This window comes from Chanodichthys erythropterus, chromosome 9, assembly GCF_024489055.1.
Source record: "Chanodichthys erythropterus isolate Z2021 chromosome 9, ASM2448905v1, whole genome shotgun sequence".
NCBI classification, from domain to species: Eukaryota; Metazoa; Chordata; class Actinopteri; order Cypriniformes; family Xenocyprididae; genus Chanodichthys; species Chanodichthys erythropterus.
The window spans coordinates 15953497-15969230 of record NC_090229.1 but is presented as its reverse complement, the minus strand read 5'-3'; the positions used below and the strand labels follow the sequence as shown (position 1 = coordinate 15969230).

The 15734-nt window shown below is 36.8% G+C and overlaps 1 protein-coding gene across 5 annotated transcripts in view; it reads left to right on the top strand.

Annotated features, from left to right (window-relative positions):
- Positions 1–15734, top strand: part of nphp4 (nephronophthisis 4) — a 184772-nt gene that overhangs the window by 150268 nt on the left and 18770 nt on the right. For all 5 annotated transcript variants that reach the window (XM_067394736.1, XM_067394737.1, XM_067394735.1 and 2 more), the window contains 4 exons: positions 558–738; positions 8847–8978; positions 11654–11868; positions 12664–12890. In XM_067394736.1, the coding sequence (XP_067250837.1) occupies positions 558–738; positions 8847–8978; positions 11654–11868; positions 12664–12890 (755 nt within the window). The remainder of the gene's footprint in view (positions 1–557; positions 739–8846; positions 8979–11653; positions 11869–12663; positions 12891–15734) is intronic.

The following is a 15734-nucleotide window of genomic DNA, read 5'->3' as shown; positions in this document are numbered from 1 at the left end:
AGTCACCCTGCACATCGAAACCTTTCTGTGGTATTCATTATTTAGTGTGCTCAGATGGGAGTGTCATGTCGAAATTATGAAATATGCATGCCATACTTCAGGACACCTGCGTCTGTTAGATCTCACCACCGCAGGTCTCTTGGCTAGAGCTCTCATCGATGTTAGCTGTTGAATAAAGGTTAAAACAAAACAAGACCAGAAATAGATACAATCACATCAACATAATTGGACTGTTCCTCTTTAGCATGAATTCTGACCTTTTCAGAATTAACAAAGGGTCCATTTATGCTTTAAACACAACCACAAGGTCGTCAGATGGTGACATTTGTCAGTAGCCTGTAACATATGTCTTAGTTGCTGGTTATTTTTGTTTATCTTTTTGTTCTACATGGTTAGATCAATAAAATGATTCAGGGGGCATGAAGAATTGCCTTGTAGTTTAGCACATTTATTTATGAATCACATTATATTTAATACATTAAATTGACATCTTTATATATAAATATATTAAATTATAAATTATATACAGTATTAATATTTGTTGTTTACTTCTTCAGCATATGCTGCGTCAAGGCCGTGCGGCCGTCCAGGTGAGCCATGAGCTGGAAGTGATCACTACTGAGTACCTGCAGGATGCCAACTTTGCCAGCAGGCATGACAGCAAGCACAGAGCCACTCATGCCATCAGTGTCTACACTACCGTAAAAGGAATTCTGCATCTGCGACTTGGAAACGTTGGTAAGGATAATGTGTTAATCACCATGTTGTAATGTGTCATTTTTTTTATAGCAAAATACTTGCTCTACTTTTCTAGTTTGATATGCAGAGACATTTATAACAAAGCCATTTGTACAATTATTTCCCCGGAAAAGTTTAAAGTCCCCCTGTGGTGAAAAGTATGAATTGAAAACACCATTCCTGAAATGTCCTCTTCTTCTTTAGAATGTCCTCTTCTTCAGCACTCATAGTGATGATAATAAATATTGAATAAATATTACTCCTCAGTATAGAATACTGACATAAACATATGAGAATCCATCAATATTTCTCCAAATGTGCATGCTTTTAATCTAAAAGCCTATATGAAATGCCATAGAGGTTACATAATTGTTCAGACACTTTGCATCATAGAAATACATTATATTTTAAAGAATATAATAGAATACCATTATTTTAAATAGAGCTGAGACATGATTACAGAGGTTTTTTTCACAGCCTACCTGACTGAAATGCCTCATTAATATGCAAGTCATTTCATTATTATGTGATTCTTTTGTCTTCTCAGGTGAGAATAACCCATTATTCATGATGATTCACGCCTCCACGCATATTGTGTTTCTTGACAAAAAGTGTCTTACAAAAACTAAATCAATATATTGTTTTATATGAACAAGTAGGCATTATAATTTTTACATAATTTTGAAGCAAAAACTCTAGTCTACAACCTTCAATACCCAGAAGTATTGTGAACACAGATTTAATATACTTTTTTGGCCTTATTTCAGTGACTTAAGTTTTTTGTTTTTTCATTAACCATGCATAAACATTATTCCTTCAACAATACAAACATGTACATACATGTTCCTCACATATTATTGTAGCCTAGTTTGTGCTGTATACCGTGTAATGACACTTTTGTCATTTATATGTTTATGAACAACTGAAAAAAGCACAAATGTCAGGGCATGTCAAAACTTCTCCAAGCCACAAATCAGCCTCAGACTCCAGAGGGTTAATAAAGCAAGGGTGTAGAGTTACATTAAAGCTTTTTTAAGGCATGAAGAAATTTTTATCACAGGAAAAAAAAAAGTTTAAATATGCCATTTTGGTGTTCAAAATCAGAGTTTTAAGGGATAAAATGATTGACTACATGGGGACTTTAAACATTGGTCTGCTTGTCAGGGTTGTGCGCCATTCAGAATTTAATGCTAGTAGTGCAGAAATTAAATACTTTGTCTTTAAATTTCCTCTGAAAAGAAAGCAGCTCTCTGAGAAGATGTCACTATGGCATAAGAAGCATTTGTCATTAGTGACCTTAAACATTTGAGTTGTTTTCCACTCTGGAAATCTGAGCCGAATCAAAGCTATTCACAGGCTGTCTTCATGTTTATCTGCTTAAGCTCCTTCTTAGAGGCCCAGTAAAAATGCAAGTGTTTCTTGCGAAATTACCCGACAATCTGATACCCATCAGCTTTCCTCTGTCTCTTTCTCTCAGTGGTCTGAATCAATTAACTCATCCAAAACAGGCAAATCAAGGAAGGCTCAAAAGCTGCTCAACGCCATATCTCAATCTGGGATTAATGCGTTGTCCATTTATTTGATTCCTAATGAGTGGTCGCCATTAACAAGAGATTGAGATTTACTCGCTCTCTAAGGCTTACAGAGATGTTTATCCATCGAAAGCACCTCAGAGGATCAAGTAGGTCAAAGCAAAGACAATTATTGGTCAGAGGAAAGAGGGGGAAAACAGCTTTTATTATGTACATTCAAATGTCTTTTGAATAGCTTGATCAGTCCATTGAATACATTCAGTCAATTTTGATAAGTTGGCATGTCGTGAGTCTGCCGCTCTGGGTAATGCATGTGGAGTGATGTCTTACTTCATGATCCCACACTGTTTCGAAATTTTCTGCTCAGATAGGACATGTCACATTGTTTGGAATTAATGAAGCTTCTATGTAATTGGACTCGTGATGATTGGCATCCTTGTATGCCAAAAAGCAATGGAAAAAGCTCCTAATGAAATCCTCTTTAATTAATTTCAGCTTGATGCGAACAGACAAGTGAATAATTGAACAAACAGAAAATCCACATAAAAGAAACGGATAACTTAATTCGGCACTAATGGAACAGGTTAAACATCATCTCTGAATTCGGAGTGTTTTGGTGCATCTGTCAAAAGCTTCAGTAGCAACAGGCTCTATCACCTCCGGATTCTTTATGCCTTTATACCGAACAGAGAGAGAGAGAGAGACTCAGGGCCAGATGGAGGGGAGAAAAGATTAGGATTTTATAATTCGGCTGCCTCTGGCCCCCACGCTGCTCATCTGCAAACGTTTGATAAGCATGGCGAAGATTTCAGCAGAGAAAAAGAGAGATGGGGAACGGGAGAGAGGAAAAGAAGGAAAGAAAATCGCATTTCCTCGACAATTATTTCCAAGCGAGTCCCCTATCTCTCCTTTCATGGTAAGAAATACAAAAAACAATGGTATACATTTGCAACAGGGGCCAATGTAGACTTCTGTCTATCTCCTCTAAAACAAAGCTACATTTAAAAGATAAGAGAAAGTGCATCCTAATGGAAATCCTATCATGTGCTCCACTACAGATAAAAGAGCTCCATATTTGAATGATTTCCAAAGCTATAGAAATGTATTCTGCAGGGTAAATAGGGGTCTAATGGAGGCATCTAAAGATAAAGAAAAGCCCAACCAGCAGGTATAAAGTTATCGGATCCACTAAGGAAGAACTGGATGATATTTCTGATGTTTTAAGGATTAAACTTAATAAAGTTTTGGACATTCAACAGTCCTCTTTTGGATTTGTAGGGCTCATTTTGGTTCACAATATTGTACAAAATTGTTCTTGGTTGTGTATGTATATGGATGAGAGGTTTTTCTGAACTCTTTGAAAAGTTTGCTTGTGCTATCTACTCTGTTGGTTTAAGTGCAGACTTCTAGAGACTACATATCTTAAGATGTAAATTCTTTGAAATTGTCTTTAATATTAATGCTGTTTTCTCTTAGAACAATCCAGGAAACCCCTCATTTATTCAGCTAATGCTGATGTGATTTAATGCAGTGTTTTGGATGTGAACGGTATATGCGGGATTTGTGAGAATTACTATGTATTTCTGCAAAAATTGGTCATAATACTTGATCTGAACTTTAACTAAACAAAACAATTGAAAACAATCTGTTATAGCAATAAATCATCTTCGCTTGGATAGCATTTTATGTCATAGACACATCAGCAGAGATGTTCTATAGAGTCTTTAACTTAAATTCTTGGACTCTTCTTAACATCATTGAACTTTCCTTTTGCACTCATCTTTGCAGGACGCCCACTCTTATGGAGATCAGCAACGGTGCTAAACTTTCTCCATTTGTTGATAGTTTCTCTTACTGTGTACTGAAGAAATTCACAGCTTTAGAGATGCTTTTATTAATCTTAGGCATTCTGAGATCTCTTTTGTCTCTGGTTCGCACTCAATCCAAACTTTGTGATTTTTTTTTTTTGATTTTTTTTTTATAGGGCAGCTCAATCTCATCTAATTGTTTAGACTCAAGGTTAACTGATTTCTGACTCCAATTAACCTTTAGAGAAATCATTAGCCTAGAGATTCACCCTTTTTTCACCCTGCACTGTGAATGTTTACACGTTGTGTTCAGTAAAGACATAAAAACATATCATTATTGAAGTAGACTGTGTTTGATTGCTTGATGATGTGTATAGATCACATAAATTAACCAATTTATGCAGAGGTTCACAAATTCAAATTTTCACATGTGTCTGTCACTGTTAAATATCTAGGAATATGTATATGCAGTACAGAGGTTACACAGTGTAGTCTGGAGTCTCTACTTTGCAGGATTTGTATATGTTTTATTCATTAGTAAATAAGTTATTTATTTAAATAGTGTAAAAGTCATAAAGGTTAGTGTTAATGTAAAAATTTGGAGCACGTTTTCTACTGTTTTTCTGCTATCTTGGGTCTTCACTGAGAAATCTAATCCTGTCTCTTTTTTTTTAGCTTCTCCTAATTTATTTTAACCTTACTTGATTAAATTTCTAATTGCTACCTGGAGCACCTTCATTATGGATTTAGATGTTTATTTTGGCAAAATAACAGTTGGTGGTTCAGGTGCTGCTGGCATCCCATTCTTCTTCATAATAATAATAATAACAACAACAACAACAACAAATATAGTAGCAACATCAGGTATGATATAAATAAAATAGTTTATATATTTTTTTAATTTATATTACATGTAAACATTTTAGTTATTTTTTTTTTTATTATTATTCTTTTATCTTGTTCTTGCCATGAAATGCTGACATGCCATTAAACAACCAAATAAATAAAATTGTCTCTCTTAAAGGGTTAGTTCACCCAAAAATGAAAATTCTTTCATTAATTACTCACCCTCATGTTGTTCCACACCTGTAAGACCTTCGTTCATCTTCAGAACATTTTAAGATATTTTTGATGAAATCTGATGGCTCAGTGAGACTTCTATTGATAGCAAGATAACTAACACTTCAATGCCCAGAAAGCTACTAAAGACATATTTAAAACAGTTCATGTGACTACAGTGGTTAAACCTTTATGTTATGAAGTGACAACTTTTTGCCAAAGTCACATGATTTCAGTAAACAAGGCTTCGTTATGTCATAAGTGTTTAGAAATTTCAATGATTCACCACTGGGGGGGCATGACTTTGCAGGGGTGTGATTCTTCCGGAAAAATCCGGAAATCCGGCTTTTCCGACCTGAAAATGATGCTCTCGTAAATCATGCAAAAAAAACAAACAAAAAAAACAAAGGGGGAGGGGGTCAGGGTTGCGATGGGTCGAGTATTGGTAAACATAATGACCGCTCACCGCTGTCAACGTTTTTTATGCCTCTGATTCATGTCGTCATCTCACTCCGCAAGTAGTCCAATCATTTGTCACGATTGAAGTTCAAAGTGTACGCGCACCGTTATGAATGCGCGCACACAGTGAGGGAAAAAAAATCGCGCCGCATGATCTCGCAAAGCAACGCGCAGAGAGACCAGACAGACAGTGTACAGACTAGTGAGTTTTTTTGTGATAATTGTGAGGAAAATACACAATTTATCCCCATAAACTGTGTAGTCAACCGTTCTCCCTCCCATCTGCACCGTATGAATTGTGAACGTAGGCAGTTCAGTGAGTTACAGGGCGCTCCGTGTCTCCGTCCAGTTTAGGCTAGTAACTAATAGGCCTATGCTGTTATATAGTTTATAGGGGTGTGAGGAGCGAGACTTATATGTGACAAGATTTCTCATCGAGGCGAAAAGTAGTCTCGTGATGTTGCCATGACAGAGTGTTAGGATGATTAGGAAAGAATATGCCACCGCTTCGTTTACATTACACCTCCACTGTCATTTTGCTTTGTATTTAAATAAAAAACATTTAATTCAGTTGGATAACGGTCGCCGCCGCTCCACATAGTACGCGCGATCACGAAAGTGAAAGTAAACGCGAGCGCGCATTCAAACGCAATTTTAATACCCCGCACTTGAAAGCGGCTCCCTGATGAATACAGATATCTCTCAATATGAAAGCTGTTTTAGGCTGGGCAGTGTAGTTGTAACCATCTCTTAGCTCTGTATCAAAGACAAATTTGGTCTTATTTGCACTTCGAATATTGAGAGAGTGTGATTATGGTTTCACCTATTGTAAAGTGTTACCATAAAAATGAATAACAGTTTTCTCTTAATCTTATTAAGCACAAACAGGTTTCATTTGTTAACATTAGTTAATGCACTGTGAACTATCATGAACTAACAATGAATTACTATTTTTATTAACTAACATAAACAAAGATTAATAAATACTGCAGCAAAGATATTGCTCATTGTTAGTTGATGTTGGTTAATACATTAATGTTAATAAATGAGATCTTATTGTAAAGTGTTATCATTTTTATTTATACTGTTTTTATTTCTATGATCAGTTTGTGGAAAGGAGTTCAGTTAGGAGGTCAAAAGTTTTAAAAGCTCATAAATCATGTACAGTAAGGTCTGAAGACACTGAAATCATACAGAAGAGAAGTCAGTCAGTTGAGTTAGTAGCAAAACCTTTTACAGTACTTGAGTTTTGTTGTCTTTTACTGCATATGATAATTCATACTCAGAAAGTAGAACTGAAATGACATTCATTACAAGATGATTAGTTAAAACATTTCAAATACACCTGCAGAATATTTTTTCTAGTCGTGTATTTTGCCATCTTGTCTCGTCTCGTGAACTCAATCTCGAGTCTCGTCTCGTGAGATACCTGTCTCGTCACACCCCTAATAGTTTAGAATTAAGTTAGCATTAGCAGAGTTGTCTGTTTTGCAGCACTAAGCAGCTATTTTACATAACTTTATCATAAAAAAAACAGTACAAAAGCAAGCCACGCCCATCCATAAGCCCCGCCCCCATGGTAAGTGCACCGTATAGTTTCCTGCTTTTTTGTCCTTTGCCAATCACACCTATGATTTGGTAGTGTGATACATGCTCTGAACCACTAATTCGAAAAAAAAAAAGATTCGTAAAGTTTCAAAGCAGTGTTTTTAAATCACCCACACTAGATAAAGTCATTATTTTGTTTTTTTGGCACACAAAAAGTATTTTCGTCGCTTCATAACATTAAGGTTGAACCACTGTAGTCACATGAACTGTTTTAAATATGCCTTTAGTAGCTTTCTAGGCATCTGAAATACCATCAGATTTTATTAAAAATATCTTGTTCCGAAGACGAACAAAGGTCTTACGGGTGTGGAACGACATGAGGGTGAGTAATTAATAATTATTTCTGGGTGAACTAACCCCTTAATTATTTACATAACGTTATAATAATATCACATATACAAGTCTTGTTCATTTCAATAGTTTTTGTGATATAAATAATTACTTAACACTGCCTGAAATCAAATGCAGTGATCTTTGGTGTAACACACACTCAATCACCATCTCAAAACACTATCATGCTCTTAAAATAAATACTCTTCTGTTAAATGCTGAGTGGAAACACTTGTCTCTGGTTGTTTTCTTATTGGCTAAAGAAGTGTGTTTAATGTATAGATGTCTAACTTATGTATCCATCTATTACTGTTTTCACTGGAGTTTCAGTCAATCACAGGCAGTGCCCTGAAACACACACCCACTCCCACCTTCAATCATCCTGTTCTGTGGCTGACCTGTGCCTCAGACTTGTAATTACAGCTCTCACCTGTCAGTAATCACAGGTAAAGCCCATTAAATGTTTGGGGTGGTTGATGCTTGTTGTGAAACCCATGGGAGCAAAGCACTTATACTGCAGTTTAGACAATTCACTGCCTCTCTGTGCACAGCAATCACAGTTGAGAGATAGAGAACCAGGAAGATAAGGGTCATTGGCCAAGGAGAATGCACCTAAACCAACATTTCAGTTTTTCTGCATAAGTATTGTTTTTGTTGTTTTCTGTTTTACTCCTCCGCCTATTCTTCCATTTTTCCCTGTTTTAACATTCCTGCCTATCCTCTTTGACCACAGAACGTTTTTTCATTGCAAGGCACCAATCAGTGCATCTTCCTTTGTCGCATTGTGTCGGTCATCATCAATGCAACCGGATGACAGCAGTGCCAGTCTATCTGTGTAAATGTAATATGTTCATTGTTTAAAAACAAGCAAAATATACCATTTCAAGCATAAAATACACTTCTCTAATAGTAAATCTATCTTTTCAAAGTCTGTCTTTATAAAATATAGATTTATGTATAAAATGATTATAAAATGGATTAAATTTTAAAAGGGGTATATTTGGTACCTCTACATGGAGTAATGTTTTACTGTATGTAGAGTAAATGTGTATTTGATACATTTGTTTGAAGAATATTCAGTTAATCGTTTTTGATTAATATCAGAATGTGTTGTTTTCATAAATAATGGCAGCATCTCTGAAGAATCAGTAATCTAAATCATGTAATCACCCAGATTGTTAGGAACAAAGAAAATTCTAAGTAACAAAACCATCTTCTGGAAAGTTCTTTGTTTACATTGACATTGAATTTAACCAAACTAAACTGATTTGGACTGAGCTCAATTCAATTCCTTGGATTCTTCTTCCAACAGGTGGCAGAGTGTCGAGTTCCCAGAGTTCTTTGGCTCTCACTCCATCGCTCTCCCATGTGGTCCAGCCTAGCGATGCCTCTCAGGGTTTTGCGGGAGGAAGTGTCCCTGCTTTAACGGTTCTCCAGCTTAACGGTATAGCACATCATCTCTCTAAAGCACCAGAGCTTGACTTCATATCCCCAGAACTCAAGAGCTCTGCAATTCTAGAGCTCTAGAGAATTTATAAAAGTATATCATGTGGGATTTGCTGATAATTCTAGAGGAGGATTTAGCTGAGAATTCCCTTATCTAGTTGTAGTGGCCATTTTTTTTATTTATCTTCTCTCTCTCTCTCTCTCTCTCTTATTACTGCTTCATTTTAATGACAGCGTTGCTAGGATTAGTCTTTTTGTTCAGATCAACAGAGGATCACAGTATTATGACATATGGAAATGTATGCAAAAAAAGACAATACTAGTCTTTTTATTACCTTGTTGTGTAAGACATTAATCCTCAGGCCTGAAACATGAGAATAGCCACTGAATTGGATATGGGTGATGCTGTTTTACATGGTTGATGTGCGATTTTGCACTATTGTATCATGCAATTACACTAAATGTGTTTTTACAAACTTTAATCCTGCTTCACGAGATTGTCTTCAAACTTCTGCCATGACAGTAGTTGAAAAGACATGAATTAGACATTACAAGATAACTATTTATGCAAATGCCCGTTGTAGAATACCTTGCAGCAATGCTGAGAAGAAAGCAGCATGTATTTGCATTGCATTATGAGTTGCATTCTGACGCATTTTAGAACGCAACGATGTGTGAAATCGAACTTGCATAGCTAGAAGAATTTGCATTCAAGTACTTGCGTAGAGCTGTGGTTATACACTGGTGGGTTATGACCCCAAAAAATTTTTTTTTTTCTGATTTGATAAGCTGTATAATAATGCATAGTTAGCATTAAGTTATAATTACAGTAGTTTTTGCTAGGAACAAGAGAACATTCCTGTACTTTTTGTTGATGACAACAGGACAAACTTCAACTCAGGCAAATATGCAGTGAATTTGTGGATCTATAAATGAAATAAATACACTAATAATGAAAATATATATGACATGTGTGCATATACTGTATGTATATATATATATAACTATATAGTGTATATATTGTGTGTGTGTATATATGAAGAGTTTGGTTCCAAAACGCGATAAACGCTATTTTCAAAAAAATTGAGTTTCCGCCAAAATCAGTATTGTATCTGGCCAGTATTGAAAAGTCATTTATTAATTTTGCGCAAAATGCGATATCCGTCGTATTATTCTGTCATGTTTTCTCCCTTTCTTTCCAACACGCGACAAACGCCAGTCTCCTTTCTCTGATCATTTTTTACTCAAATTGATCAAAATTGAGTTATTGCGTTGTGGAACCAAACTCTTCATATATATGTTTATTTATTTATTAACAACAAAAAGTGTAATACAGGTTTAAATTTTGTTTTTTCCAACACATTGGAATGGGTCCTGTTTAATTTTATATTTTTCTAAGCAAAAAATGACTATCATACATTTTTACCATGATTTACACCCACTAAAATGTCATTCAGTGTAATAATAGTTTATATATAAAAAAATCTTGTCAGGCATATTAAAAGACTCCATTTAAGGATCAGAGTGCCACCCTCAAATACTAATTAACTTTAGTTTTTAAATCTTTATAATTTGCCACTATCCTTTAAATGACTATGTTTTACCCATTTGTCATCAAGATGTTTTTGTAAGGAAGTGAAAATCATTTCAAATATAATACAATTTAGTATGAACACATTCTTTTTATGTATTTTCATAAGTACAGGTCTGAATAAGTATATTGTTCAATTTTTACATAAATCTGTTATGCTGAATGACTATGGTTTGTTACTCTGAATGACATTTTGCCAAAAAGTAGAGAATATTGTGATTGGTCCGATAATTGCAATTGCATTTTTAGTGTTAAAATCATTAAATTAGTTTTAATAATATTCCTGAGTAAATGACAGCAGACGCAGATGTTGAAAAATAAGCAGTTTATTCTACACTTCTGAGGTGTACTTCTTTAACGGTATATACGTTTTCATATAAATTTTCGTTCTGAAGCACAGCTTTTTTCAGGCCTCAATGGTTTTGTTTAAAATGTGTGTAAATGTGTGTATCACTATCCATTCTGGTTTATCTGTACACTGAAGAGCAGGCTGCCTGTAACTGTGGCAGACATCAGTGCCACATAATGTCACGTCCTGCAAAGATAGCTGAGACACAGCCAGTGAAAAATAACACAGTGGCTCTAACATGTCTCTTGTCCACGAGTGGGCAGTTACAGGAGGGCTGTGTGTGTATGTCAGCCTGATAAGATGGAGATAAAGAGTGTGCTTCAACATGTTCTTTTTCATCACAGAGAGGCCTTATTGTCTCTAGTGCTATGTACTGTAGATCTCTCTCTTTCTCTGTAGGAAGGAATACAGTGGGAATTTAGGTTTAGGAAAAAACACTGGCAGGCTGTTTTTGATCCTGCGTCTTTTGATCCTCTGTCGTTCTGTCTTCATTGGCGTTAAATCACAGGATTATGTTAGTTGTGATGTTGAATCGCATTGAAGCGTGAATCTCAGAGCAGGTATATTTGAAAGCGGGTCTCATTGGGTGGGAGGGATAACTGGAAAAGACGAAGATGGATTCGAGGCCAAATGGAGGTTGAAAAGTGGCCCCCGAGGAAGTGAGGAAAGAGAGCATGTGTGTCTCGTAGGGCGAAAGATGTTGTTTATGTGCGTGTATATGTGTGTGTTGCAGCGAGCAATGCCAGACGAGCCCGCCGATTGCCAGAAATTGACAGCGAGCTGGCCAGACTGCTACAAAGCACCATGAGGGAAGTGGGTGGAGCCACACTGCATCAGCAGGCCGAAGCGAACGAAGTGCGCCAGAGGAAGATTGACAGAATGGCAGCTGTCCGTCAACATGAGCAACAGAAGGCCACGCCCCCTTTTCAAGACAACGCAAACATCACGGTAAGAAAGAAGGACAGTTTTCTATTGAGCGGGACTGAAAAGCTGACATGATCTGAGTGACGTTCTCTACAGCTGAGCACCATGTGATCCTGATATTCATGCCGATATTAAAGAGAGAGTTCACCCTAAAAAAACTCATGTTATTTCAAACCCATTTGTCTTTGTTTTCCTTCATGAACAATTCCTTCAGGAAGGTTCTTATGAACTGGATCACTTGATTCAGAGTCATTTGTTCACGAATCGGAAATCTCCTGAATGTGCCAAAGTGAGCTAGGGCAGATATTATAATTTTCAGTAAATACTGAGTTCAATTTTCATCTCTTTTTCTCACACGGTCATAAGGGACACTTTTGTGATACTTTTATTGTGTTTTATATTTTATATAATTTCAGAGCTTGACAGCTCTAGTCCTCCTTCACTTTCATTATATGGAAAAGTGTTTCCATGATATTCTTCAGAAATTCAACTTTTAAGAAAGAAAGTAAGTCATTTGGGTTTCGAAATACCTTAGGGTGAGTAAAAATGATGAAAATTTTATTTTTTTGGGTGATCTATTGTGTTCCTTTCAATGCATGAACTTCATTTTAGCTCCAAAAAGGAAATAGCTGAAACTGAGCAGCATTATTCACCAGTTCCTCCCACTCTGTGAGAATGATGAAATCAAACCTAAATGCACTCTTTCTTTCACTCTACAGTCTGGCACAGTCTTGCCAGGCTTCAGGCAAATCACTTTTATTAGTTTTTATGTCTTTTTGGTGCAGTTTTTCAATGTGTGAATCTTTGAATATTTTTCAGAGGCACCGGGCAGAACGTGTGCAGCATTCCCGTGATCTGCGTGTAATCGAGGCTTACCGTGAACGCTGTAAAACACAGGAGATCACCAACATGCTCTCTCAGGCTATCACTACAAAACACACTCTGTATGCCACACTCGGAACGGCTGAGTTCTTCGAATTTGTGCTCAAGAATCCATTCAACGTTTCTCAGACAGTCACCATTGAATGTGACAACCCAGAGCTCAGGTGAGATATCATGCCTTTGAATGCAGTAAATCAGTGGATGTCAACCTTTTCAAGCCAAGCTACCTTTAATCAAATCAGAACATTCTAATACCATCTAGTCAAATAGCATATTCACATCTCTTTTCTCACAATCTTAAGAAATGTGTGAGCCACATATTGTCATATTTTGTCATATCCCTGTAGTTAGATAAATTATGATGCTGTAATGATTGCTTTTTTCAGATCTATTATAGGACCCTATTAGAGCAACAGTCTGGAAAAACTTCTCATTCAGACTGGTTACATTATCAACATAGTGCTCAAAATAGAGTACTGAATCCAGTGTCAAAAGCAGGTCACTCTTAGGGTGCGTTCACACTTGTAGTTCGGTTCCTTTGGTTCATTTGGTCCGGACCAAAGAAGAAAAAAAAACATTTAGTCCTGGTCTGGTTAGCGTTCAGATTGGCAATTTTATCACCGGACCAAAAGATACTGAACCTAAAGGCACAGGGATACATTCACAACATGATTGGTCGGATTTTATGACGTATTGCCTATTTTGAGACGGAACTTACCGAACATCCAAAACAATGCTGTTTGCTGAGGTAAATGCGCTCGTTGTGTGTGCGTAGCCTGCATGTGATGGTATTTTGGCCAGCTGGGAACTCGTGAAGAGCTTATAAAATGTGTAAAGTAGTCAAAACACCGGCGGGAATCCGTCCGTAACACACACAAACGATCTGCTGCGTGGAGACGCGCATCTGATGCCTGTGATGAGCAAACTCGCGTCTATGACGAGAAAAACCGGCGTGCGTGAGGATTCTGTCCTTTTTAGGGTCTCGTCTTCCTGTTTTTGGTTCGGTTACATGTCTTTGGTCCGTGTTGCGTTCATATATCATTCAAACCGCACCAGAGTTCGTTTGGAAGCGGACCGAGACCCATCTTTTCAGCGGCCTCGGTCCGCTTGTTTGGTGTGCACCAGGGTTCAGATGGCAGCGTTCACATATGTTCAAATGAACCGCATTAACCGAGCAACCGCTCCAGGGTTCGTTTTAAAGGGGTGGTTGCATGCGATTTCACTTTTTTAACTTTAGTTAGTGTGTAATGTTGCTGCTTGAGCATAAACAGTATCTGCAAAGTTACAGCGCTGAAAGTTCAATGCACACGGAGATATTGTCTTTTAAAGTTATGGCAGTTTATTGCCTACAAAAACAGGTGGTTTGGACTACAACGAGCTTCTTCCCCGGTTGGTGACATCATAAACCCTTGCTATTAACATAAACACGCCCCCGGGAACACGCAACAAAGTGGGCAAGGCCATGTGGCACAGCATAATGAAAGCGGAAGAGTTGTTTACACCGAACGCGAGCTGTGCGACACGACGCATCAAAAGATATAGAACGCATTATAATCTACACTGGATGTGGTGCTGAAGACAGCTTCCTGAATCTACACAAGTTTAATGCTGGATTTACACAAAGACTTTTACTGAAAGATGAAGCAGTTCCCACTTTAAAAGCAGAAGCTGCTGTTTATCAGCCCCAAACTGTAAGTACGTTTTATTGTTTGTCTTTTAAACGTAATGTTATAGTTCTGTTGCTATTTTTAATGCATCTAGGACGTATACAAAGAGCAACTCGTTTTTGCTAGCCAGTTAGCTAAATTCTAGTGCAACAAACACCAACAAACTTCTATGTTCATAGACAAAGTTGTTCATGCTATAAATTAAACGCTACCTTTACAAAAATGCAACTACTCAGGCATGTATTTACTACAGTAAAGCTTTAATCAGGATAAAACTGTATATTGAAAGCTAACAAACAGCAGTGACAGCTTATCTAAACACTTTGACACAAATACTAAATGAAATACCATTCATAAACATCCTTCAAAAGCCGCGATTGCAGAGGTTCTACTTTTTCCTCTTCATCTGGGTCTGATTTGGCTCAATTTGATACAGCAATGTAGGCGCTATTATTTACTTTCCACCTAAGCGCGTAACTACGAATGGTAAGGGGCGTGGTGTTTCCGGACGCTTCAGCGAATCACGGCAGACTGGGCCAGTAACCAACCTGCTGACCAATCTGAGCACATTGCGTATGTCGGAGGGAGTGGCTTCATAGAAGCAGGAAGTCAAACGAGCCGTTCATATGACAGTGGAAACAGAGGTGTAGAATTAAGATAAAATATATGAAAAATACAGCATTTAAAAAAACCCGAAGCATTAAGACATGTTAAACTGTGCCCCCAAAACACAATCAAGCCTAGAAAAAAAACATGTAACCACCCCTTTAATCGAACCAAACATGACAAGTGTGAACGCACCCTTAAAGCTCACCTTAAGTCAGCATATAGATGCTGCTCGCACACTTTGAGGGCAAACAGAATAATATCATGCCTTTTTGTTGATCATTTGATTTATTTTGCTTCTCTCTTTTCACACCGTGAAATGCCATGATGCACACACATCACCATACCAACATGCAGCTTAAATCGATAGTGCAAATTCTTATTCAAATTCAAATATACAGTATTGACTTAGCATCATGTTTTTCAAATCTTTATGACTTTCTTATTTATGTAAAACATAAAAGAAGATATTTTAAAGAAAGTTTCAAATGTTTTTGCCCAAAAAATGAAAGTCAGTGGGGTTTAAAAAGACAAAAAGGAGATGTTGTTTTTTTAAAATAACATTATCATGTTAAGAATGTGGGTTGTTTTGTTTTGTATTGTTTTGTCTCTTTATTAGAGAGATGATAGAACCTGAAATTTGTCATTACTGTGATTTCTATCACAACACAATTGTAATGACATTCGTAATTATATGATCATAGTGATGTGAATTTTTGTCTGAAATATTTGAAC